Source organism: Trichosurus vulpecula, chromosome 7 (assembly GCF_011100635.1).
Source record: "Trichosurus vulpecula isolate mTriVul1 chromosome 7, mTriVul1.pri, whole genome shotgun sequence".
Lineage (NCBI taxonomy): Eukaryota > Metazoa > Chordata > Mammalia > Diprotodontia > Phalangeridae > Trichosurus > Trichosurus vulpecula.
Genome location: NC_050579.1, coordinates 98,120,061 through 98,145,017, shown reverse-complemented (window position 1 = coordinate 98,145,017; position 24,957 = coordinate 98,120,061). Strand labels below are relative to the sequence as shown.

General features: G+C 38.8%; 1 protein-coding gene across 7 annotated transcripts in view; it reads left to right on the top strand.

The window, feature by feature from the left end:
* ARID1B (AT-rich interaction domain 1B) overlaps positions 1-24,957 on the top strand; it is a 563,165-nt gene that overhangs the window by 525,526 nt on the left and 12,682 nt on the right. For 6 of the 7 annotated variants that reach the window (XM_036766234.1, XM_036766229.1, XM_036766233.1 and 3 more), the window contains 7 exons: positions 2,285-2,394; positions 3,130-3,288; positions 9,119-9,328; positions 12,949-13,153; positions 18,581-18,719; positions 19,017-19,189; positions 24,514-24,664. In XM_036766234.1, coding sequence (XP_036622129.1) covers positions 2,285-2,394; positions 3,130-3,288; positions 9,119-9,328; positions 12,949-13,153; positions 18,581-18,719; positions 19,017-19,189; positions 24,514-24,664 — 1,147 coding nt within the window. The remainder of the gene's footprint in view (positions 1-2,284; positions 2,395-3,129; positions 3,289-9,118; positions 9,329-12,948; positions 13,154-18,580; positions 18,720-19,016; positions 19,190-24,513; positions 24,665-24,957) is intronic. The other variant, XM_036766232.1, reaches the window with a different exon arrangement.

The window sequence follows — 24,957 nt, the reverse complement described above, 5'->3', positions numbered from 1 at the left end:
ACATATAAGCCTCTCCTCCTGCATAGTCACCCTGCCTTTTACTTCCTCCCACAAGAAAGGGTGTTTCTTTAATGTACAGACTTAACTAATTCATAGCCTGCTAGACCCCCCAGAGAGAGTTTCCGAAGGATAAAAATGCACAAAAGCGATCCACTGCTCAGAACAGCCAGGCTTCTTGGTGTAATATCACTCAGCTGCTTTTTTGAGGTTTCACACACATTCACAAAAATAACAGCATTTTTAGCTGATCCCAATAGATTTTTCTCTGCAGCTGCATCACTTGAAAAAGCTTTTTGTTCCAGTTCTTAAAGTCTAAGTATTGAAAGTAATTTGGAGAGGGGAAAAAAAAAGAAAAATATCTCAATTATGATTTGTGTGTGTTGTGATGACTTTAAGGACTGACTGGGCTGCAAATGGGCTTTGAAAAAGAAGCCTGCATAGCCATGGAAAATATAGGCCGTTCAGAGCTGAATATTGAACATGCCGTTGTAAACTCTCATGGCACGTGGCTGGGTAGGTTTTTTGGCAGACCTATGGTCTCAACCTGCAGTGATGCTAAAGATATTAGCAAATTAGCACCAGAAAGCTTGCCAACTTATTCACCAGAGTCTTGCTCACTCTCTCACTGCTGTAATTAAAACTAATTATTTTCTAAAACATAGTAATACATGAATATGTACAATAATCATTTTGTAGTGGGCAGTCTGTGAAGTAGTTTAAGGTTTGTTGTTTTTTTGTTTTTGTTTTTGTTTTTTCATTTTCTTTTTCTGTTTTTGGCACATTGTATGTGTGCTGCCTGGTTAGGACCGACCTTGCCTTTTGCGTAGAGTATGAAATGGGTCCTGTGCGTTCACACTCAGTTTTATTTCGTTTTTTAAGAAGTAATTTTTTTTTTCTGATTTCACCCATTTATAAACTTCATCCCTAAATCTCCTCTCCTCTTGTTAATCTCCTATCTTCCTCGTTCTTACTTGCCCCTTTCACACATCTGGTTTGGTGGTCTCCTGTATAGTCCTAGTAGCAACCCAGTTTTGTGCAGCTGGTTTTCACAGTGGGGTCCACAGGGAGTCAGCTGTTATTCCCCAGACACCTATACTGCTTCACTGTTTAGTCCCACTTTTTCCTTTATAAAGAATATAATAAAATAAACCCACAATTTACCCTAGAAATATCACTTTATATTTTCATCTGCTGTTGTACTAGGCAGTTTTGAGGGGAGTAAGTTCTATCCATGAAGTGGTAAAGTCTGGATGCATATTAGTGAGTCCTGTAACTCTGTTGTTTGTAGAGGTTGCCTGTAACATGTATTTTGTATGTTGAGCCTTTTATTAGTCTGAGTATGAACCTACGTCGTTGTTCTCTGGGGAAGTAGTTGGGGAGTGGTAAGCCAAAGTACTACTATAAGCCAGGGAGCTAAAAAAATCAAGGTTCTTTTTCCTTTAAAAAAAAACACTTCTGTTTGTTCCTTAAATATGACTGAGATTATGCAATGCAACAATATAGAAGTTGAATTATTATGGAATGTGATGTTACAGCAGTTAATTTACTAAATTCTATTTTTTTCAAACAGCAAATAACAACTTTTACTCCCTCCCACTTCAACCCCTCTCTCTCTAATTGAGAATAAATGAAAAACAAAACCCACTACAAACATGTATAGTCAAGCAAAACAAATGTCCACACTGGTCATGTCCCCCAAAATGTGTCTCATACTTCATTCTGAGCTCTTCACTTCTCTGTCAGGAGGTGGGTGCCTGTTTCATCATTAGGCCTCTGGAATTGTGGTCAGTCATCCTACTGATGAGAGTTCATTAGTCTTTTGGTCCTTCAAAGTTGTTGTCTTTATATGGCAGTTCATTTTACAATTTTCCATTCTCCCACTATGTGATACCCATATTCTCTCCAGAATTTTACCAGTTCTTTCAAAGGTTTAAGAAAATCTTAGTTCAATATTTTGTTTTGTGTCTAGCTGTGGCCTACTCTTTCTGTTGTTCTGGCTGTGAAAGAAAAGGATGGATGGATGGATGGATAGATAGGTAGAGTGACAGACAGACATAATTTGGTCTTTAGCCTTCAAAGACAACACCTTATTCTTGTCTGGTAAAGGATTGCTAGAATATAGTGCTATTTTCATTTCAAGGATACATGTTTTCCAAGGTTACATATTTTTTACTTCTTCAAGGGAAGATCACGTGCCCCAGATTTCACTTCACAGCATTCATTAGCAGGCAGCACTGGCAAACCATCTGTATAATTCTAAACTTTTTCTCCTGTTTTCGATTAGCATCTATGGGTCTTGCAGATATGATGTCACCTGGTGAGTCCAAATTGCCCGTGCCTCTCAAAACAGATGGTAAAGAAGAAGGCCCTCCTCAGGCTGAGAGCAAGTCAAAGGTATTCCCTTCCTCTTGTGCACGTGGTGTTGGTTTGGCCGAGCAGGAGGCTGCCATGTTGTCCTTTCTTCTCTGGATCTGGCCTCTCCCTTTTTGTTTCCTTTTCATTTCTTTCTCTCCCGCATGTCTTTTCCATTTGTGTGCAACCTGTTTGTTTTCTACTTTTTTTTTTTTCATGGTGTGGATCTGAAAGTTACTAGTTCTTACGGCATTTAACTCATGGGGGTGGAGGGAATAGGGAGCAAACCAGAGGAAGAAATGCTTGGGAGTTTGGGGGTGGCGGAAAGAAGGTCTCTTGCCTGGTTTCGAACTTGCAGCCATTTCTCTCTGCCTTTAGTTTATAGCTTCCTGTTTTGGCCGTCTCAGCAGCAACAACATACTTAATATTTTGCTTTCCCACCTTATTTGATAAATAAGGTGAACAGCTTTTTTTTTTTCTTTCTTTCATAAGGGGAAACCCATGCTTAGCATTCCATGTTAGCTTGAAGGAAGCATGGTGGCTTAGTGGACTTTATCCAAGCATCTGGCAAACTTACCAAGTTATACTAATTAAGAATGTTGTTTTAATACCTTTATATATTTATGTGTATGTGTCTGTGTCTGTATATGTCTCTCTTTATATATACATATTATATATAAAAATTGGTCGGTCTGTTTTACTGGATGTACTTTTTTGTTATTTTAAATAAAGTTTGCCCTGCCTTTGTCATATTTTTTTTTTATTCCTCTACCACAGGATAGCTACAGCTCTCAGGGTATTTCTCAGCCCCCAACCCCAGGCAACCTGCCAGTCCCTTCCCCAATGTCCCCAAGCTCTGCTAGCATCTCCTCATTTCATGGAGATGAAAGTGATAGCATTAGCAGCCCAGGCTGGCCAAAGACTCCATCAAGCCCTGTAAGTGGCTCTGGTTTTTGTTTTGGTTTTTTTGGGGATTTTTGGTAATTAATTCTATTTTAATGCTTGCTTGTTTGTTTGTTTAATTTTTTAAAAATTACAGTATTTATCCATGAAAGGATTATATTTACTTATAATATGTTGTTGGTAAACAAATAAGGTTATGTGCATCATAGAAGTTTGAATTCTGATAGTTAAGTAGCTGTTATAAGAGGCAAGCATTCTTCTCATGATTCACCTCTGTACAAAGCATGCTGAATGTGTTTATAAGGAGAATCCTTTTTTGTTACTGGGTCCAAACTCCTTCACACAAGTGACTTCATTAAATGTTCGGTTCATTGTGCACTTAGAGAAGGTTTTTAAAATGGGGTGTTTCTTCCATTATAGGAGCCATGGTGTAAATTACAAGCTCGGCATCTGAACTAAAGTCTTTTATGGGCAGTTCAGCCTCTGAAACATCTTATTTCCAAATTGCCTATCTGAAAATGCAAATATTACAATCTTGGGGCACAGTTTTAGCATAATATCAGCTGTGCATTGTTTCAATCCATTTGTCTGAAATGAACAGAAAAGCTGGGGAAAAGTTAATGCATGTGTATTTTTAGAAAGCTACTTTTTAGATGAATAATGTTTACGTACATTAGAATCGGGTTAGGTGGAAAAATTTGTATCTTGTACAGCAATGCAAATACCCTTGAAATTAAGCAAGGGTTGCCAGATGAAATACAAAGATCGTAAATGTTAATGTTAAGTTCAAGGGAATTTCTTTTTTTTTTTTTTAGTTTAAATATTCATTTGGCCATAGGTAGGTCTAGGACATTTTTTCTCCTCAATAGAAAAATTAATCTTGTGCCCTTTCTAAAAGAATAATAGTTCAGTTGTAACATTTTTTATATTCATATGAAGAATAAAAAGCACTTAAAAAAACTTTAACATGCAATTACCTTATGGAGAAGTCTTAATTAACACCCTAATTTTTGTATGAAGAGCACAGCTCATGAAGAACAACTTGGAGATGATAAAGAATCTAACTGTAGATTCTGGCAGTCTAGTCAAAACCCAGAATGCAAGCTGCTATTAATTATCCCATTAAGTGATTTAAACAGAGTTGAAGATTAAAGGAGTTGATTGTTCCAGAAAATGTTTATGGAATTCACACGGAGCTTCAACATAACCAGCACTTCCTTTTTAGAGGATGGAGGAGATGGCCACAGTCTTGGTCACCTTGTCCACAGAGATGTGTTTTGTTTCCCAAACAATGGAGAAAAAATGTCTATTTAAACCTCCTAGGGAAAACTAATAGGAAGGGAGAAGAGTGCACCTCCTTGATTTTGATGTCTTTGTGTTATTTGCTTTGAGTCTCAGAAGGCAGTCAACATTGTGTTTTGTTTTTCCATCTTCTCCACTGTCCTTTTTTTAAAAAGATATTTTAGAATCGATAAAACTGTAAGCTTTCAAATGGAATTTATACTTTATTTTTTAAAAAAATTGATCTAAGATATGAAATCAAGAAGTTCAAGATGATAGATAGCCTTATAGACCAAGTAGTTAATAGAATATACATAGATAGAGCTATGTGTTCAGTATTAACCCTCCCTCTCCCTCAATAGTAAGCTTGATGTACTATTACTTAATAGTTACAATATCCGTATACAGGAACACTGGGGTGAAAATGAATTTAAGAACCACAGTTTTGTCCTGCAGTCTAAGAAGACTAAACAATTGCTTGATGTCATGTCTTGTATCTATAGAGTGTTTTTTCAAAGCACATTTCCCTATGTTATTCACACCAATGCCACAAATTGTTACTGTTCATAAGGATTTATAAGAGAATTCTTTGCCCTTTTTGTAGATAAAAAGACCTGAGGGGCAATGCTCAGTAGTGAAACCAGGTGAGAGAGCATTCCACACTCACAAAATGCCACTCTTTTGAATGAGATATTAATTTAAGAAGAGTACCAAAGTAGATTATAAATGAAGTGCGTAGAATTATCTCTATTATCAAATAATTGCAAATGTATGCAATTCATTATTTCTTCAACTGCAGACATTGACCAGCATCTCATGTTTCCAACACCCTTCAATCTAAATGCAGGACTGAAAATGTAACGAGTGTCAAGATATTTAATGCAATGTAATATGATTAATACAGTACATTCACACACCAATACATATACACACACCAAAAAAAAAAATAGCACATGTCTGGTGGAGAATGCAGAAATGTAAGTCTGCCTTTAAGAGGTATTTAAAGTGTTACAGACTTAATTTATGTTTATATTCCCCCACCAAAAAAAATATTGTATTAGTGTCGTAGTGTAATTTTTCAGTATCTTCTGGCTTTGCTTCTTCTTGTCAGACCAGGTCCCGCAAATGTGATAGTTTTGTTTGTTTGTTTTTTTAATCAGGCCCCTGCAAAAAGACATTAACTATTTCAAGGTGTGTGGGTATAATTTAGGGCACTGAAAAAGTAATTTGGCAAATGCTTCCTTAGTGGCCTAAAAAGTTAACAGTCATCCTGGAAATAATCTAGTTTGCTTTCCCTGCCTAACCAGGTAGAATATATTTTATTTGTACCATGACTAAACTCTTAGCACCAAAAAGGTATATGTTGACTCTGATCAGTTTTGACTTGAATTTGCCCTTTGCTTTCCCAAACTGTGGTTTTTATAATGCTTTTTTGGTGTGCTGAATCCTTAATGAGTGTAATCACTAGTCAGTTAAACAAGCAGATTCAGAGGTGTCAACAGTCACATTATGATTATTTAGAGAACATTATCTATTTGCAGGCTTCAGCCGTTTCTTTTATCTGATCATTATAACCCTTGTGTATACATTCTGATAAATTAAGACCAGATATTTTTTAATTCTATTTTTACCTGCATTTCAGTGATATGCATAACTTCACATTGGTTTCCAGACCAAATTAAATTCACTTTTTAAAGTACAAAGACATTTTTGATGGTGCTTTGAAAGTATTTTTGCAAGAATTTTAAAAAACAAAAACTGTTTTCTAATGAAAATCACCATCTTTGTAGCATTTTTCTAATCACATAAGAAAAACATTTGATTTACACAAAGTTTATATGGCAAGTTGATGTGTGGGTAAGGAAGACCCAAGGTTAAAACTAAAAAATTCACAATTGCTTGTCTTGTATTAGATTACCTGACCCCATCCCTTGCACGTCAGGATCATACTTTATCCATAGAATGAGACGCTCATCATTGCCTAAAAAAACAAAAACACACACGCACAGGCTGCTCCCTAGTTGGATGTTAGAAGAGCCAAGTCCTAAACTAGTAGTATACGTGAGCAATATATTAGTAACGTTGTTTGGGTGACGCATAGCTAAAAGCCAACACTTTTGTTTCATTGCTTTCATAATCCTTTATCAAGATTTCGAATGGACAGAGCCTCATTTGGAAATGATCTAGAACCAAAGAATCAAATACAAGTTTGTGCTGCCCTCAATATTCCCAGCGTAGCCAGAACCAGATTGAAATATAACTGGTAAAGATGACCAAAATAAATAAAAATGCAATAGAACATAGATAATGTTGATATGTGGTTTTCTAAATCAGTATGCTGCCTGCAACTATCCCTCTGTATAAGATCTAGTGGGCCCCATTTCTATTTCAGTTGGACATCACTGATCTAGAATTCTCAAAACCAATTTCCTTTCTGCAATGATACTGGATTAATATCAGGAACTTACTTTATTTTACCTTTTAAAATACACATTTGGGTAAGCAGTGTGGAAATGTATATAGAAATTAGTGTTCTTTCTTAATACTTATACCAACATAGAACTGGGACCTGAAAAAATGGAAATAGTAGGTGCCATTCTCCAAAGTACAGAGGAAAAGGGAGTGGGGGACATGCACAGCTTTTTATAGCTAAAGTATTTGTGCCTACCTGAGGTTTAAGTCTAAGCCCATTTTCATATCAATGACAACATTTATAAGAGCAAGACTATATTTTAATTGACCTATAACACAGCCCCCATTTTTCTATATTTCCAACAATTTGACACCTTTTTATCAAACATGTTTTTATGCTTCAACATTTCTCATGCTACTGATTGAGCAATTTTTTTAAAAAAACCTCCTTAATTGGAGATGAAAAGCACTCTCTTTTATTAGAAGTTTAACTTCCTGTTTGGCAGTGTACTTAGACGCCTGTGTCAGAGCCCACCTTTTACCGGGTGAGTTCATCCCAAACAAGGTATCATCTAGCCTTAGACATCTGTTTTTTAAAGAGAAATGACAATATATTCTTAAACTAAAGAGCTTCCAGTGAAATGTTTTAACAATCTGAAAGGTGATGGAACTGTGTTAGGAAGTATGTATTTTAAAACACTGGCTATTCATAAATAAGCTACATCTTAAACCTTGTATTGTCACATATAATAATTCTCTTCCAAGGAACCCTTCAGTAACAATTCAAAAGAACTTTTTGTGTTAGCTCTCTGGAGTAGCAGACTAAGTATCTTGGTCTTTATTTCACCAACATAAATCCAATCATTTTAATCGCCTAGATCATGCAGCGTATTTGTGCAGACACCAGATTGGCCCAAAATACCCTTTTGACTTTTTAGTATCCCAGTTAGATAGCATAGAATACCAAGTACCAATGGTATAAATTAGATATTCAAAGAAAGTTGAAATGCATCACTATAGTAATAATGGAAGCACTAAATCTTCATTCCAGCTTATGCTGCTGTGTGTACAATTGCTAAAACATATTTTTAGAAAAAAAATTAATATTAAAACAGTGAAAATGATTAGCAAAATAGTAACATTAACGATGCACATTTATAAAGATCTTGAAGCTTACAAAGTGTTTTCCTCATGACAAACTTATAAGGTAGGTAGTGCAAGCATTATTGCTTCGAAGAGAGGGGGAAAATGATTAAGTGACCAGGGCTACACAGCTAGTAAGAACTGAGACTCCAACTCAGGTCTTCTGGTTCTCAAAACCAGTAGGCTTTCACTGTGCCACATTACCCAATGACATTTCAAGCCTACATTTCCAGAGAATTCCTGCTCTGAAACTCTGAAGCCCCCAGTTATGGCTGTAGTTTGTTCCCTCCACTGTTTTTCACACACACACACACCCCTCTGAGTTTGACAGTGGTCACCAGTAAACATTTTTTAAGAACCTACTGTGTCCCAGGCCCTGGGAATACAAAGAAAGGCAACAGACAAGTCCCTGCCATGAGGAGTTCACACTAATGGGGCAAGACAAACATGAAAACAACTGTGTACAGACGAACTACATACAGATAAATTGTAGGTAATCAGCAGAGGGAAGGTCCTGGCATTAAGTGTGTTGGAAAGAGAAGTAAGGATAAGAAAAAAATTTTTTTCCTGACAGTCCTATCATATCAGGCCTTTGAGTGAAGTGATGCTGTTTTGGTTAAGGGGAAGAAGGAAGGGAGCCCTGATGTTTTATTTGGAGTAAACCACAATTTGAGATCATAGAAGGGGAATGTTTGAGGGTTTTTTTTTCCCCATTCAAAAAATGACATGAGGCATTATCAAAACCTTGCCTTCTGGGATTCAACGCTTTTGTATCAATGAGATAAAATTGTTCATTTCACGAGAAGGGGAGTTTGGGCCCTTTTAAGTCAAATAAATTCTTAATTAAGAGAATGTATTGTTTGTGCCTGAACTAGTAGCCTTCATTCCTAACTGTTGTGTGATAGCAGTAGTTTGTTTGATATCTTCTTCTTCTTATACATGTTGTGAGTTCCTTACTTTTGTCTTACTCTCCCCCTTTCCCCCCTTTGCCCTCACCCCACCTCCAAATGCACTCTCTGTGCTTTAGAAATCAAGCTCTTCTACAACCACTGGGGAGAAGATCACAAGAGTGTATGAGCTGGGGAACGAGCCGGAGCGCAGGCTGTGGGTGGACAGATACCTGACCTTCATGGAGGAGCGAGGCTCACCTGTGGCCAGTCTGCCAGCAGTGGGCAAAAAGCCCCTGGACCTGTTCAGACTCTATGTCTGCGTCAAAGAGATTGGAGGCTTGGCACAGGTAAGGAGAGATGAGGTGCTGATTTTCATAGTGTCTTGGGGGCAGGGAGGTTTACACTCTCTGATTTTGTGTACCCTGCAATTTTATCAAAAGGATGACTTGGAGGAAAGCTTCAATGGCACACTGATCAAATCAGGTGACAGGGCTGGAAGGGACAGATGGCTAATATGTTGGATGACAGGATCCGAAAATTTCAACAGGCTTGAAAGATGGCTCCATTTTAATAAGATAACATTGAACTATATAGTCTTTCAATTGGATTAAAACAATTCAACTTCACAAATCTAAGGGTGGGCTAGAGATTTTGTTTGAAAATGATGTGGGTTTCTTTGTAGATTACAATTTCCCTATGAGTTCGCAATGCCAAAAAAGCCAGTGCCATTTTAGGTTCTATTAAGAAGCATGATGTCAAAAGAAAGAGATGTCAGGCCACATATAGAGTACTGTGGTCAATTTTGCATGCACGCCCAAAGGAGAGAAGACACCGTGCCACCTGAGAACCATTGGAAACAACTTGAAATACTTAGCCTAGGTCAACACATGTCAAATATTAATAATTAAGACTTTTTCTTCATAGATCCAGAGAGCAAAACTAGGGCCATTGGGTAGAAGTTGTAGTAAGACAGATGCAGACTCCTTATAAAACTTTCTAACAATTAGAGCCAGCTACCCAGCAGTTCCTAGCGAGAGAATTTGTTTCTCCAAAGCTAGAGCTTTTCAAGTGAAGTCCAGACAACCACTTTTTAACCTCATTAGAGAGGGGCATCCTGTACAGATCTAGACTGAACTTGACTAGATGGTCTTCTTGACCTCTTTCTAATTCTGAGATTGTGTGATTTTTCCATCTGCTTCATTGTCTACCTGTATAAAAAAACCCAACATCCCAAGAGTCTTCGTGGAAATGATGATCTTCAGACTGCCCTGAAGAGTTTTGAGATACTCTGTGTGTGCCTTATACATGGAAATGGGAATGAGGGTGACATTTCTGTGAGACAAGGAGGACAACAGCCTGACTAAAGAGAAATGAGCATGGTAATTTTATGGGACAGTGTGGAGACCAGCCTGTCTGTTGAGGGATCCCTTGAGAAAAGGGGCCCAGCTAGATCTTATGCAGTTGCTTAAGGCAGACAAAGGAGTTAAGTCTTGATAAAATGGAAAATGGAGAACGACTAAAGATTTTTTAATCAGTTGTTGTTTAGTCATGTCAATCATGTCTGACTCTTTGTGAACCCATTTGGGGTTTTCTTGGCAAAGACACTGAAAAGTGGTTTGCCATTTCCTTCTCTGGCTCATTTTACAAATGAGGAAACTGAGGCAGACAGGGTCACAGAGCTAGTAAGTATCTGAGACCAGATTTGAACTCAGGAAGAATAGTCTTCCTGACTCCAGGACTCTCTCTACTATGCCACCTCACTAACCTTTCTTTTTAGTCAGTAGAGTGATTAATCTGGTGAATTCTAATGGATAGATTGAAGAGAGCCTGAGGTCACACATAGTGGTTTTCCCAGTATTACAGTAATCTAGGCACATGAAGAGGGATAGATGTATGCAAAATGCATCTTGAAGGAGGAATTAACTGGTAAAACTTGGTCACTTGGCTGGATGTAGGGCATTAAAAAGGGGCATCAGTCAAAGCTAACACTTCGTTTTCTAGCCTTGGATTGCATGGAATATGATTTGTACTATTGATAGAAACAGGAAAATAGAAGAAATTTTTTTTTCAGAGAGAGAGAGCACTAAGGTACCATTACATAATGGCTCTAGGTAAAGCCTGTGATTATTGAGCCATCAAAGGTGGAAAAAAAAATGTTCTTGAGTAGATTTCAGTAGAAGTCAAGGTAAGGAAAATAAACATATGAAGGTTAGGATTCTGAGATTTCTTTCTGATTTCTTGTGTCATTTATTTATGACTATTTTAAACATTTCTTGTGATTGCTTTCAAAATCATTCCCACAATTAATATTTGAATGGAGAAATATAACATTTGTCTTCAGGTCATTACCATTTAGGTTTAAGTGGAATAAAGAGTTGCATTTTAGTCATGGAAGCTTAAGAAAAAGGGGCCCTCCCAGAAACCCCCTTTTCTTTTTCCATTTTCCCATACCAGTTCTTCAGCTGCATTCCTTAGAGACTTCTAAAGTATACCTGTAGACTGGAGAAACAATGGGATCTGCCCATAAATAAATGTAGAAATTATTGGAACACCTCACCCTAGCTATTTCAACAGTGTGTATAACCAACTGAAGCCTACAAAGGGGAGTCCTTGCTGGCTTAGCTAATGAGGCTTATTTGAATGTAGCTGGATGGCACAGTGGTGGAGAACTGGGCTGGCACTGCCCTCCTCCTGGCATGATCCCTACCTAGTGGGCCATCGGATATGGTTGGGAGCAGGTGCTGCATATTTATCAGTTCACAGCTTTGCATTTCAGGGTGTCCCAAGCAGCGTTCTGTTTACCATTTCTGAAGCAATCCACAGGCCTGCTGTTTGTAGCCTTGTTTTAAATGCCAAAATACTGGGCATTTAGACATTGAGCGTTTCTGTGAGCATTATGCAGTTTGTTCATTATGCACCACTTAGAGCTAAGTAAATGGGTATAAAGAGCTTTGTGACAAGGTTTGGATCCTAAAATTTAATATTTTATGAAAAACTGTTTCCTTAACCCTTCAAATGCTATTGGGTATACCAGGTATATCAAAAGGCCAAATGTTCTCCAAGTTATTTGCAAATTCTCATGTTTTATTTATTCATTTGAATAACCTTTCATAACTCTGCTCCCTAGAGGCAACTAAAAGGTTAAAATATTACCTAAACTTTTTTTTTAATCATGCTTTTCCTTGCAATTATATTGCACTTTGGCCTAAATTTAAAAGGAGAAGCACACCATTCCTTGGTTCTACTTGATGGGGGGTGTAGCAGCAATTCCCTCCACAAGCATAAATTGTGCCCACCAACCACACTTAAGCTGACAGTTTTAATAGGGCCCCACTCAGTGCATTAAATGGTATGTCACCATGTCTTAAAGTTACAATTATTGAGTAAAGGGGGCCAGTTCCTGGTCTATCTTGTCTTCCGTAAGGCATTGACCAATCCCCCAAGAAAGCCTCGAGTGGCAGGACATGAGCCAGGAATCACAGGCTCACCCTTCTGGCAGCTCATGGCTATTTGGGAGGAAACACTGTTTTTTTCCTACCAATACTCAAACGCTTAAATTGCAGAATAGTGCTAGTGTTATTGCTTTTTTAAATTAGTTTTTAGAACTTTTTTTTTTTAATTAGAAGAGGGCGGGGGTGTGAGCGAGAGCATACATTTGTTCAGAGATAAATTGCTCGCTAGGAGCAGCACAAGCCCTGGATGAGTGCAAAGCATTAGAAAGAAGCACCAGGCAGAAGACTCAACAAGCAAAGCTTTTTATGTAGCTATCAGCAGGTTCCTTAATGGTTTTATAACTGTAAATGCTGTCTATGCACTACTGAGTGGGAGTAATGAGCATTAGTTAAAAGAGGCAAATAAAAAAAAAAGTAAACCAAGACATTAAGTTCTATTTTTTTTTTTTGGGTCTCCTAGCTCTAAACAAGCCACTTTGCTGCAAACCAGTGATCTTGCCATTTATTTCGCTTAGGTTAATAAAAACAAAAAGTGGCGCGAGCTGGCCACCAACCTGAATGTGGGCACTTCGAGCAGTGCAGCCAGCTCCCTGAAAAAGCAGTATATTCAATACCTGTTTGCCTTTGAGTGCAAGATTGAAAGAGGGGAGGAGCCCCCTCCCGAAGTCTTCAGCACTGGAGATACTAAGAAACAAGCTAAGATTCAGCCGCCATCTCCTGGTAAGTAGGAGAACTACAGTCATTTGTATAGCAATAAAGATTAAAGGAAGGACAGTTGATTGCCACTGAATCACAATGGAGCACCCAGAATGCATTAAGATGCCATCCCCCCCCCCCCCCCCGAAAAGACAGTCTCTACCTTTGACAAATGTGAATTACAATAAACAGGATGAAAAAGTGAAATGAGTACATTTTCCCACATTATATCAGTTGTGATTTACAGGTAATGTTCTTAGATTTTAGAATATGAAATTCTTTTGGGGGGGGGGGTAGTATTAATTTGTTTTATTTTCAGTTTAATCTAAATCCTGAGGAAATGATGTAGAGCAGAGAAGTCAAGCGCATGCCTGGAGTTGCCACCCAATGCCCACCACTCCTAGTGAGGCCCAACCAGATTAAAATGTAATTGAGAAATATGTAACAAAATAAATAAAAATGCAGTGGAACATAGATGATGTTAATAGATGATTTTCTAAATCAGTATACTGTCCACAGGGATCCTTATGTAGGGGTTTAGTGCCTCCTCACCCGCCTTTCTATTTGATTTTGATACCTGTGGTATGAAGAGAGCCTAAGAATTTGTAATCTGGGAGTAGTTCACAGTTTAATGCCATAGGTTTTGGAGTATAGATTAATAAACTCTTTACCTCTTATTCCTTCACTCTCTACCCACATGTTTCTTGAGTATTCCCTCAAAATTTCTCTGTAATTAAATATGTGATTACATCTTGGTTCTCATTTGCTTACTTCAAGGTCTCATTAACCTGCTTTAATACTTTCCTCTTTTGGATCATCTCTCTCTCTTTGGAAAGACCTGTAGAATTCCAGTGTCTGGGGAAATAAGCCACAAGGTTGTGATGGATGAAAAAGTATGCTGAGCTATGAAATAAGTCACGTTCATTGTCTTCCTTGGCAGGAGACTACTGAGAAACTGAAAAAGCAGTTCTGTCCTGATGGTCCCAAACCCGTCAATGCAACATTTCATTTTTTAAAACATAGCAAAGAATCAGTATTACGGAATTTAGTACACCACTGTGGTGAAATGCCGTAAGGCTATTTTATTGTCCTTGTGGTTTTGTTGGTTTGGGTTTTGAGTAGCACGGTCTTTGACCTAGGTCTTAGATGTTCTGGGTATCAATCCTAACCCTGCCATAGATCTGCCCAGGCCATCTCACCCAACTTGGGTCTCGCTTTTCTCATTTGCAGAATAAGGATAATTATACCTGTCTCTTCCCTTAACTTAAAAGATTTTATCAGTTCATTACCTGTGATCAAGTGGAGTCATTTGAGATCCTTAGAAGAGAGGTATTACAATGATACAAGTTGACAGTCACACACTTGTAGTCTGTAGTAGTAACAGTTAGTAGTAGTAGCATTTTTTTCCCTTTTAGATAGTTCCATCTTTTTCTTAATACTTTGTGTTCTGTCATCTTTTGTTGTCTCAGGTTTTGACAAATGACATTGAGTAAAGAAGCATCTTCTAGTTGGAGCATAGTATTGGAGGATTTCCTTAAAACATCCTCCTTAAAAGAGGCAAATTTTTAAAAAAAGTAAACCAAAACATTAAGGGCTTTTTTTTGGGGTGTGTGTGTGTTGGGTAGGGGTGGCTCTTGACTTTTAACAAACCACTTTGCACCTAACCATTTCTTTTGCCTAAGTTAATAAAAACAAGAAACTGGCAACCAATCTAACATGACTTTAAAACAAGTTTTTTAACTGTCTTAGGCAAAATGTCTTAACATTTTTCATTACTTCTTTTTGGCCATTAAGAATTGTGTTGGTACCAGGTACAAAGTGGGGAGCCACTCCTAAATTTTGTGCTGTACCACCTCTTCCCTGGCCAGTTCTGAACAATTCCTACTATCAAAGGGTTCTATTTGGTTTTAGACTGTTCCACTTTTGAAGTCACAACCCACTGTCTGAAATATTTTTCCAATATCTCTTCTCATTTACTGCAACTTTTAAACATTATTTTAAGCAGTAATTTAAAAAAAAAAAGTAAAAAGTAATCACCTGGTGAAAAGGCAATTAATTACTTTTGAACAAACAATTTTTCTGACTGCCATTTTGACAACTAAAGTAATAGCTTGGGTAGGACCATCTCTTGATTTGGGATAACAATCCCTTGATTTTTATGATTAGGCCTTAAGAAAAAAGTAGATCTTCCTCCCACCCCCAGAATCTCTGAGTCTTTATTCATCATCTAACACCTTAAAAACTACAAAATCTAATTTAAAATTTTCCACAACATTACATTCAGTTCACAGAGTAAAACAAGCTGCCTATGAACAGCCCTGAAACTATTTTTTCCAAAATAAAAACCCAGCAGGACATAGGGACCAAAGTGGGGATGTCTGCAAAGATCTAAAGGTTTGTTTTATTTGCCAGGAAAGAACTTGTGTCACTGAATGGTCCGCACTTGTGTATGGAGAATGGCTTTCCCAGTGTGCATCAGCTTTAGTACAAGAAATCCCGCTGGGGTATAGATGCTTCAGAAAGTATAGGGCCGGTTCCCTTAACAGTCAGCCCTTTCTCTTTTCCTTTTTTTTTTTAACTGCAGTTTATGGCAACATTATCGTTTTAACGCCACAAAAGAGCTAGGATTGCAGGTGTACTTCAGATAATCCATCCCTTTTAGCCGTCTAAATGGAGCTGAAGCCCTCTGGAACAGGAAGTAGACATAAAGGTTCCTGGTCTTAACCATTAAGTCGATACACATGAGGAAAGCGCCTTACATAATGCACAAGCAGGCTAAATGGATTGAGCTGGGAATTGGGCTGCTTTCAAGACACTGCTTGACAGAACAAAGAGGAATGTCGGCCCTACATGATGGTGGTCTCATTAACAAATCCATTGGCTTCTTTCATTTATATGATTTTTTTTTCCCCAGACAAGACACATGTTTTAGGTAACAGTGTTTAATAAACAGATGCTCACGGCCATTTTTATGTCATGAAGTTTTAACCCAGGATGAGAGACCTAGGCCCTCATGTAATCCAACCTTCTCATGCTAGGAAGGATGAAACCAAGGACCCCAGAGAGGTAGAAAGTCCTTTATCCGAGGGACCACACAGCAAGCTAATGGATGAACCTAGGACTAGAACCCAGGCCTCTAAGTTTTCTTTCTTTGCTCAAGGATACATTGAACTAATTGCCATTCTGGGAATTGAGTTGTGTTCTGAACACATCTACTTGGTCAGAATCTCGTATGTTAGAAAGACCTAAGGAAGTTAATTTTCAGCTAAAGTAAAATGTGTGCTGTCCACCCACCTTTTGCATTTGTCTCAACCTAAATTCTGTGATTTTTCCCCCAATGCTAAAGCCATCGTATAGCTCATTTCACCCTAATTCGTTTCGATTGATAGCCACGAGCTTCCCCATGTACTCATGCATACTTATCACATGTACCAAGCTTGTTGCAAATGAGACTAAAATAGCATTAAATAAAAATAAATAATAAATTAAAAAAGCATTATTCCAGGTAAAGAATTAATGGTCACTTCTGAACATATGTAGAAAACACCCAACTCTCTTCTAAGTGTATGCTAAGCCTCTTGTGTGTCTAAGTTGAAGGGTGTTACACTGATCTCAAACTGAATTCTGCCAGCCACTGGAAATCCATAAAGACCCACCCTTTTCGGACACCAGAAGCCAAATGCATCAGTGCAACTTCTGCTGAATGTCTGGGTGGTTTTTTTTTTTCATTCTGTGAGACTCAGATTACTGCTTTCAAATAAGTAGAATTAGTCAACAAGGATAACGAAGCCTGAGAAGGGCTTTAGGGGCATATGGCGGTTTCTTTATGATGCCAGTGGGGATCTCATTATAATAAACGTATAAAAGTTTTTGCTAAAGTTGTAATGAACAGAGCCAAGGACTCGCTCCTCAGGTTGCCTTGGTAGCAGTGAAGCCAGGCTTGGGGAGAAGGAGCCAGGGATGGGGTAAAGAAGCCAGTCATTCAATTAGTAAGTCTGTAACCAAAAACCCATCCATCTTTGCTGGCAGGTGGCTGAGCGAATTTCTATTATTAGCTGACAGGTGATGTCACAAAACCTGTCATGGATCCAACTAGGGAATCCTCAGTGGAAGATAAATGAGACAAGGGTCTGGGTTATAAACAAAGATGGCCTCTGATTGACCTCCATTCACTGTAGACCTGTGACATACCAGGCTCTCCTTCCCTTTCCCCATCCCCCTTTCCCCAACCCCAGTCAGAACTAGGGCACTGGGTTCATGCTGTGTAAATTATCTTCCCAGCGTGGAGTCTGGCTGTTCAGTCTGAAGTATGTGAATGTACTTAACCTTCAATAACCTTTCCATTGTTTACTTTAGAGTATACATTTGTAGCTTCTGGCAAAAGGTAGGGCTATCCTAGAGAGCCTGCCAGCCTTCTCTATTAATGGAGTTTCAAGAGGTTGCATTCATTTTTTTTTTCCTTTCCTGAAAGGGGAAAAGAGACCGTAGAGGGAGAGGGAAAAAAACACTGGCAAAGGGGAAGAATTTTTCCCTTTTTTATTAGCTGTAAATTTGTACAGTTGTAAATAAGGGTCATTCTGAAATCACACAGCTTGGTAAGCCATCTTTCCAAGGAGTTGTGGATGCTGTTTGCTCCTAATGATTTACAGTGCCGATTTCTGCTCTGCCACGTCTTAGAAGGGTGAAGGTATATCTGCTCCTGTTCTTTCACATTCATGAAGGGTTCCCCATCTTTCATTACCAATGGATTATCCCCGCATTTTCATATTTCTGTTTGTTCTCAGTGTTGATTTTTACCTTCCCAGTAGTCATCCCTTAATCATAAATACAACAGAAAATTAGTCACTAAACTTTTCTCTATTCGTTGTCTGGAATCTTCCCACCTTATCTTTCTTTTTTCCCAGCAGCATGTAGTTGCGCGCGCGCGCACACACACACACACACACACGTCCGTAACTAGCTTAGTCCAATAAAATAAATGTGTGATGCTGCTGTAGATTTCTCAGTAAAGATAATGATTTTAGTGCCTAACTCTCATTGACTGACTATACGTTCTTACTCTGAGTTACTTTCCATGTTAAACGGAACCACAATGATGTATGCCGTTTAACTTGGTTTCCACTTGTTTCAGTTTGGGCAGTGGGGAGGTAGGGAAAAGTTCATTTATTATCTTCCAAGCCTCCCTTTTTAGCTTTGAGAAAGCAAGCAAGAAAGTCAGAGCCCTCATTCCAGTTATCATTTCATTGTTTGGAGATTAAAATAGCAACGTTTACTTCTTCATATAACATTCAAAGGGGAAATGACCAAGCTTTTAACGATGGCAAATCCTAGAGGTTGAAAAAGTACTGACATGCCATTAGGCTTGTTATGAATTCATTTCATTGCTTGTTTTTCTGTCACGTTGGATAATCTCTCGCCTTTCCTCTCCTTTCATCTTGGTGCCACCATCAGCTAACTCGGGATCCTTACAAGGTCCACAGACCCCCCAGTCAACTGGTAGTAACTCTATGGCAGAAGTTCCAGGTGATCTGAAGCCACCCACACCAGCCTCTACACCTCATGGACAGATGACACCAATGCCAGGTGGCAGGTATGTTAAGATGCACAAGATACCCTCTGTAATTTCCCTTATTTGACTGCTATCTGTAATGAAGCTGTTCATAGCTCATTACTTATTTTCCTAGAGCATCTTCCATAGAGAAAATTAACAGTTTGCATGGTATTAGCCAGGAGACTCTTTAGAAGACTGCTAACTACAAAATTCATTTCTATAGGCTATTCTAAAGGATTTTATTTCCTGTATCTAAAAATAAAGTTCATCATGTACTGATTCATTGCAGTGGTAATTCCTGCCATATCAATGAACTTTCATTTCCTCTCTGTCTAGGAACAGTGCAGTCAGCGTGCATGACCCTTTCTCGGATGTGAGTGATTCCTCATTCCCCAAACGGAACTCCATGACACCAAATGCACCATACCAGCAGGGCATGAACATTCCAGATATGATGGGAAGGATGCCCTATGAACCTAACAAGGACCCCTTTGGTGGAATGAGAAAAGGTATATACTTAATGTAACCTGCATTGCTGTGGTCACCTCCTTTATCTTCCTGTCAAGAACCATCACCAGGTCTCTCAAAAGGAAATACAGTAGTGTTTTACACACACACACACACACACACACACACACACACACACACACACACAAAACACTGTGTTTTATATACACATCTTTATTGTAGGTATATTATAAATATATGTTGATTTTAAAAATACATAAATGTTATATGTATATATGGTGTTTTATACACACACAACAGTGTTTTATATACAGATCTATATTGTAGTTATATTGACATAAAAATACATAAATGTTACATGTATATATGGTGTTTTATATACACACACGACACAACACAGTGTTTTATATACACATCTATATTGTGGTTACATTATAAATATATATTGATATAAAACTCATAAATGTTATATGTGTATGTATAAGGTGTTTTATACACACTCACACACACACATACAAACACATATGTAAACATTTATATAAGATATATTTTCAATCACATAGAGCAGCTAGGTGGCCTAGAGGGTAGAGTGCACTAAGTTTGGAATGAGGAAGACTTCCTGAGTTCATATCTGGTCTCAGACACTCAATAGCTATGTGACCCTGGGCAAGTCATTTAATCCTGTCTGCCTCAGTTTCCTCTTCTGTAAAATGATCAGGAGAAGGGAATGGCAAAACACTCCACTCTCTTTGCCAAGAAAACCCCAAAATGGGATCATGGAGAGTCAGACATGACTGAAAATGCCTGAGCAACAGCAACATACATAAAATATTTAAATAATGCGTGTTTTTTTAATCATGTACACACACATACACTGTTTATTCCCCAAATTCCCCTGTATAGTAAGCCCTAGAGAAGGCATGGCCATCTAAGTCACTGTACCTTTCTGTAGCTGAGTATAGGCAGGCAACATTCCATCCAAGAAAGATGCTTCCAGAGGAAGCGTGGTCGCCATTTTCTGTGGCCCTCTCCTATCTATAGCTATTACCTGCTTTTTAAAAATAATCTGACCCTTTTTTTTTTTTGCAGAAAAATTAGAGAGTAGATTTTAAGTTTTTCAAATGCACTTCTCCATGCTTCTTTAAATCAGATCTTCCCTAGTGCATTTAAATACTCCTTTACAGATCATAAATTGTTTCATATCAAGTCTGAAGAACAGAATGACATAGTACTAAAGTGTTAGGTGTCACTACCTAACCAATCAGAAATGAAAATCAAGTATCTCTGAAATTAAAATGTAAATCAGTAGGAATGTTGGATTTGATTTTCCAAAATTACAATCGCATCTTTACAGGGCTAGATCTTCTGATCTCTACAGGGATAGAAAGTGAAAATGCAGCTGTATTTCTCTTTATAAATCCCCAAAAGCCCCTTATTACCTTGAGGATCCTCAGTTTGGCATTTAAAAAACCTTTTCCACGTTCAGACACCAAACTGCCTTTCCAGCCTAATAACATATTCCACTTCATGTATTTTGTGGTCCAACCAAATTAACATTCTTACTCTCCCTCACAAGCGCCACCTTCTATCACATGCCTTGGCACAAGCTGTCCCCCATGCCTGAAATGGATTCCTCCTCACCTCTGCCTCTTAGAATCCCTACTTTCCTTCAGAGCTAATCTTCAACACCACTGTCTGCATAAGATCTTTCCTGACTCCTTCAGCCTTTCTGCCCCCTGAGCTCCAGATTACCTTGTGTTGGTCTGTGTTCTGAATACAGCGCATCTTGAAGGCGCCCCACTCCCCAAATATAGTGTAAGCCTCTTGAGGGCCAGGATTAGCTTTCTTTCTGTCTTCGTTTTTAGCACGGCATCTGACACCTAGAGACTGCTTCATAAATGCTTGTTAATTGATAGATAGTGGGGTATAGGTTACACCAGATGCTACTGGGGTCCCTTTAAGTTCTGTAATTCTGTGACTTTGGAAAGGGAAGCAGCTAAGTGTAGGCAGGCAACTTTTGGGGCATCTAGGTTTGGTGTTTATTGTAAACTAAACAAATTATTTACCTATCCTAGGCCAGACAGGCTATTTTCATATTCCTTTTATTTCACAAAACCCACACTTTGTATTATTTAGAGAGAAAAATCCTTTCTTACAAGGTTTTAGGTTGGTGAAAATTTTCAGTCCTACACTGTAACCTATCCAGAGAGAACTAGATAGAATTTAAGCATCATTTAATGTAATACGTTGCCATCATCAACTAAGTGACACAGTGACTTAAACGAACCCTTTTCCTCAAATTTTTTTCTGCTTTTTTTTTGTCTCCCTGTAAATTAACAACATTTAAATAATTGGGACCAAATTAAAATAACATTCCCCCCCCCAAAAAAAATGGAAATTTGGGTGCTACTTAGATTACTTTAGGTGCTAATTAGATTGTGACCCAAATGAAATGGAAGCCATCTTCTCCCCCTACATCCCTTGTCAGTTTTATTACACCAGTACACCAATGAATTGGCTGAGCTTTGATGAGAGCCATTATCACCAAAAGTCTGGGAGTCTTTTGTATTGTCTTATTGCAAAAAATGAAGCAGTAGGTTGTCATAGAGAAAGCCGGATCCTGAAATCAGGAGCCCTTGGGTTCTGAGTGTTGAGTTCTTGACTCCAGCTCAGTGTCCTTAGACAGATTTCTTAACCGCTCTACCTCAGTTTTCATCTATCTGTAAGATGATGTTGATAATACCTAGCCTACCATCAGGTTCTAGTGAGATAATAAGTATGTAAATGTTGCATAGGTTCACAGTTCTGGAGGCAGAAGGGATTTCAGAGGCTATCTAGTCCAGCCACCTCATTTTAGAAACGAGCGAATGATACTCCAGAAACAGACTGACTTGATAAATGATAAAAGCTATATAACAGTGTATGTGGCTCATAGGGTCTGGTTCTGAGAGGCCTTTTCTCAGTCCACATCCTCCTCCACTTCTGCGTGTCCTTTGAGACTGTCGATCACTCTCTTCTCTTCCTGTGGTATTTATTCTCTCTGGGTTTTTGTGACCCTACTCTCCTTGGTTCTCCTCCTTCCTGTCTGACCATTTCATATCCACCTCCTTCTCTCTGACCCTGCCACCACCCTGGTCCATGCCCTCATCACTTCACAACTGGACTAATGCAGTAGCCTGCTTAGTGAATCTTCCCACCCCAAGTCTCTCTGCACTCAGCTGTCAGATTGATCTTCCTAAAGCCCAGCTCCGATCAGGTCACTCCCGACACTCCAGTCCTCACCTCCACCCCACCCCCAAACCCTTTCAGTAAACTCCAACGTTAACTCCAGGGTCAATTATAAAATCCTTTGTTTGGCTTTTAAAGCCTTCCATGTCCTGGCCTCTTCCCATTCCTCCAGTCTTTGAACGCATTACATCTCTCCACATACCCTGTGATACAAGTGACATTGGGGCCTCCTTGCATGAAATACTCCATCTCTCAACTCCAGGCATTTCCGCTGGTGGTGCCCCCCATGGCTGGAAGGCTCTTCCTCCAGATATCCACCTCTTGGCCTCCTTCGGGTCTCAGCTAACGTCCCTGAAACCACCCCCCATTTATCCTCTATGTATCCTGTTTATGTGGACTTGTTTGCATGTCGTCTCCCTACCCCCATTAGACTCTGAGCACCTTGAGAATAGGTATTTTTTATTTTTTGCCTTTCTTTGTATCCCCAGCACTTAACATAGGTTACCAGACACATAGTAGTCATTAATAAATGCTAATTGACCTAACTTGGAGCAGCGTAGTGCACCGGTATGAAGTTAAACAAGTTAGCAACGTTAGTTTCTAGTTGTAAAATGGAGCTAATACTGGCACTAACCATTTAATAGGGTTGTTGTAGGAAAAGCACTTTATAAATCTTAACACATTATAGAGATATGATATTATAGTGAAAGATACTATTATAATATGCTTAGTTCTGTCATGTGCATTATTCAAACTTATTAGGCTTCCAATTTTTTTTTTTTTTGCCAACTTAGGAAATTTTCATCAGTCTCTCTCATACTTAGGACAGAAAAACTATCGATAGACTGAAAAAGCTCAATATTAATACTGTGGGTCAATTAAAAATTTTATTAAAATTCTTAATTGCCTACAGGCTAGTTTCTTCTGGGTCTGGCCTAATTTCCTTCAGGTCCTAGGCCTATGCTAATTTGCATATGTGACCTAATTGGAACTCTACTCTCTGTTATAAATACAGTTGTTTCTCCTTTCATTAATTGGAATTACTCTAATTCTGTAGCTATTTTCTTCATCCTGATTCCATAAAGGTCACCACCTGGATAAATCTAGTAGGTCAGAAAGAATTTTTTTTAAGGGTTTCTCTTTTTTTATAAATTACCCTCTTGGCAGAAATCATACCTACCTACCTATCCCTCTGTTCGTTTAAAAAATAGATTCTCAGCCTCCAGTCTTCTTTCAGTGAAAACACTAATTTAGAATATGCTAAATTTTGAAATGATATGTGCTACTTCTTAATTCCCTCAGAACTGAGTTTCGGAAGGGTGCATTGACATCAGTAAATATGGCTGTGGGTGTACTAGTCATTTTCCATTATGTTTCATAGGCCAGTAAATTTGTATATGGTGTTTGCAGAACTCGACTCCAGGGTGTGGAACTCTTGTTTTGAGTATGACTAGTAATCTCAGTGCTGAGTGCCACTGGTGTCTCCTGAGACCAGACCTCAGAAGTACTTGCATTTGGGGTTCTCCATGTACCCAAGTACTCAGGCCTGGAGATCTGCATCCCTACACAGTGCACCTCACCACCTTGCCAGGTTTTAGAGAAGGGGCTAAGTGTGTGGAGATGATCAGTAAAGTGAGGGGCTGGGTCCTTCCTACAGCTGGCCTATCCCGACACCTCTTGTTCTGCCAATGGACCGTGTGGCAGCAGGGGAACAACATATGGAAACATCAAGGAACTTTAGAAACTAGCTAGCAAAGCCCTTATGATATCCAGGCTCAAGATCAGAGGGATTCTTATAGATTGGGATCTACTTGCCTGGGTAACATGAGAGCAGAAGCGATTCTGCTGACAAAACGAACTCTCCCCACTTTAAATACCCAAGTCCCCAAAACTCATTTTGCACTTGAAATTTAATTGCACCCAAATTCCCTATTCTGCCTTCTCAAGATTGTTGCTTTATTTTGGCATCAGATACCAGTAACCATTGTTAGAATGGTTCATCTGGAATTATTAGGGTTCTGGACATTACTTCCTGTAGAAAAATAGATAAAAGTAGAAGTTTGCCTTGAAGCTTTTCTATCAGTGCTTGGTTGTCAGGCCTTCCTTTAGTGGTTATTCCTTCTGTAAAATATTGCAGTGTCTGGAAGCAATGAACCCTTCATGACACCAGGACAGATGCCTAATAGTGGGATGCAGGACATGTATAACCAAGCCCCAGCAGGAGCGATGTCCAACATGGGAATGGGCCAACGGCAGCAGTTTCCCTACGGGGCCAGTTACGACAGAAGGTGAGTTTTGTTTTGATTTGTTTTTGCTAAGGTGAAGGCAGAGAACATTTTCATAGGAACCGTCTTTTCTCCATACACATCTAAGAGGGAGAAACAGATCAGTACATACACTGAGTTCTGGTAACTGAGCCACTAATGATTACTATGTTTCTGGTTTCTATGGAGATTAATGAGGTAGGGAGTGGCCACTCATTCAGCCTACTGTTGATCTACACGTGGGTGTGTTAGACCACTGCCTTCCTATGTCTGACTCCTGATGTGTGTCTGGTAGAGCAGAATCTTCAGTCTTTAAA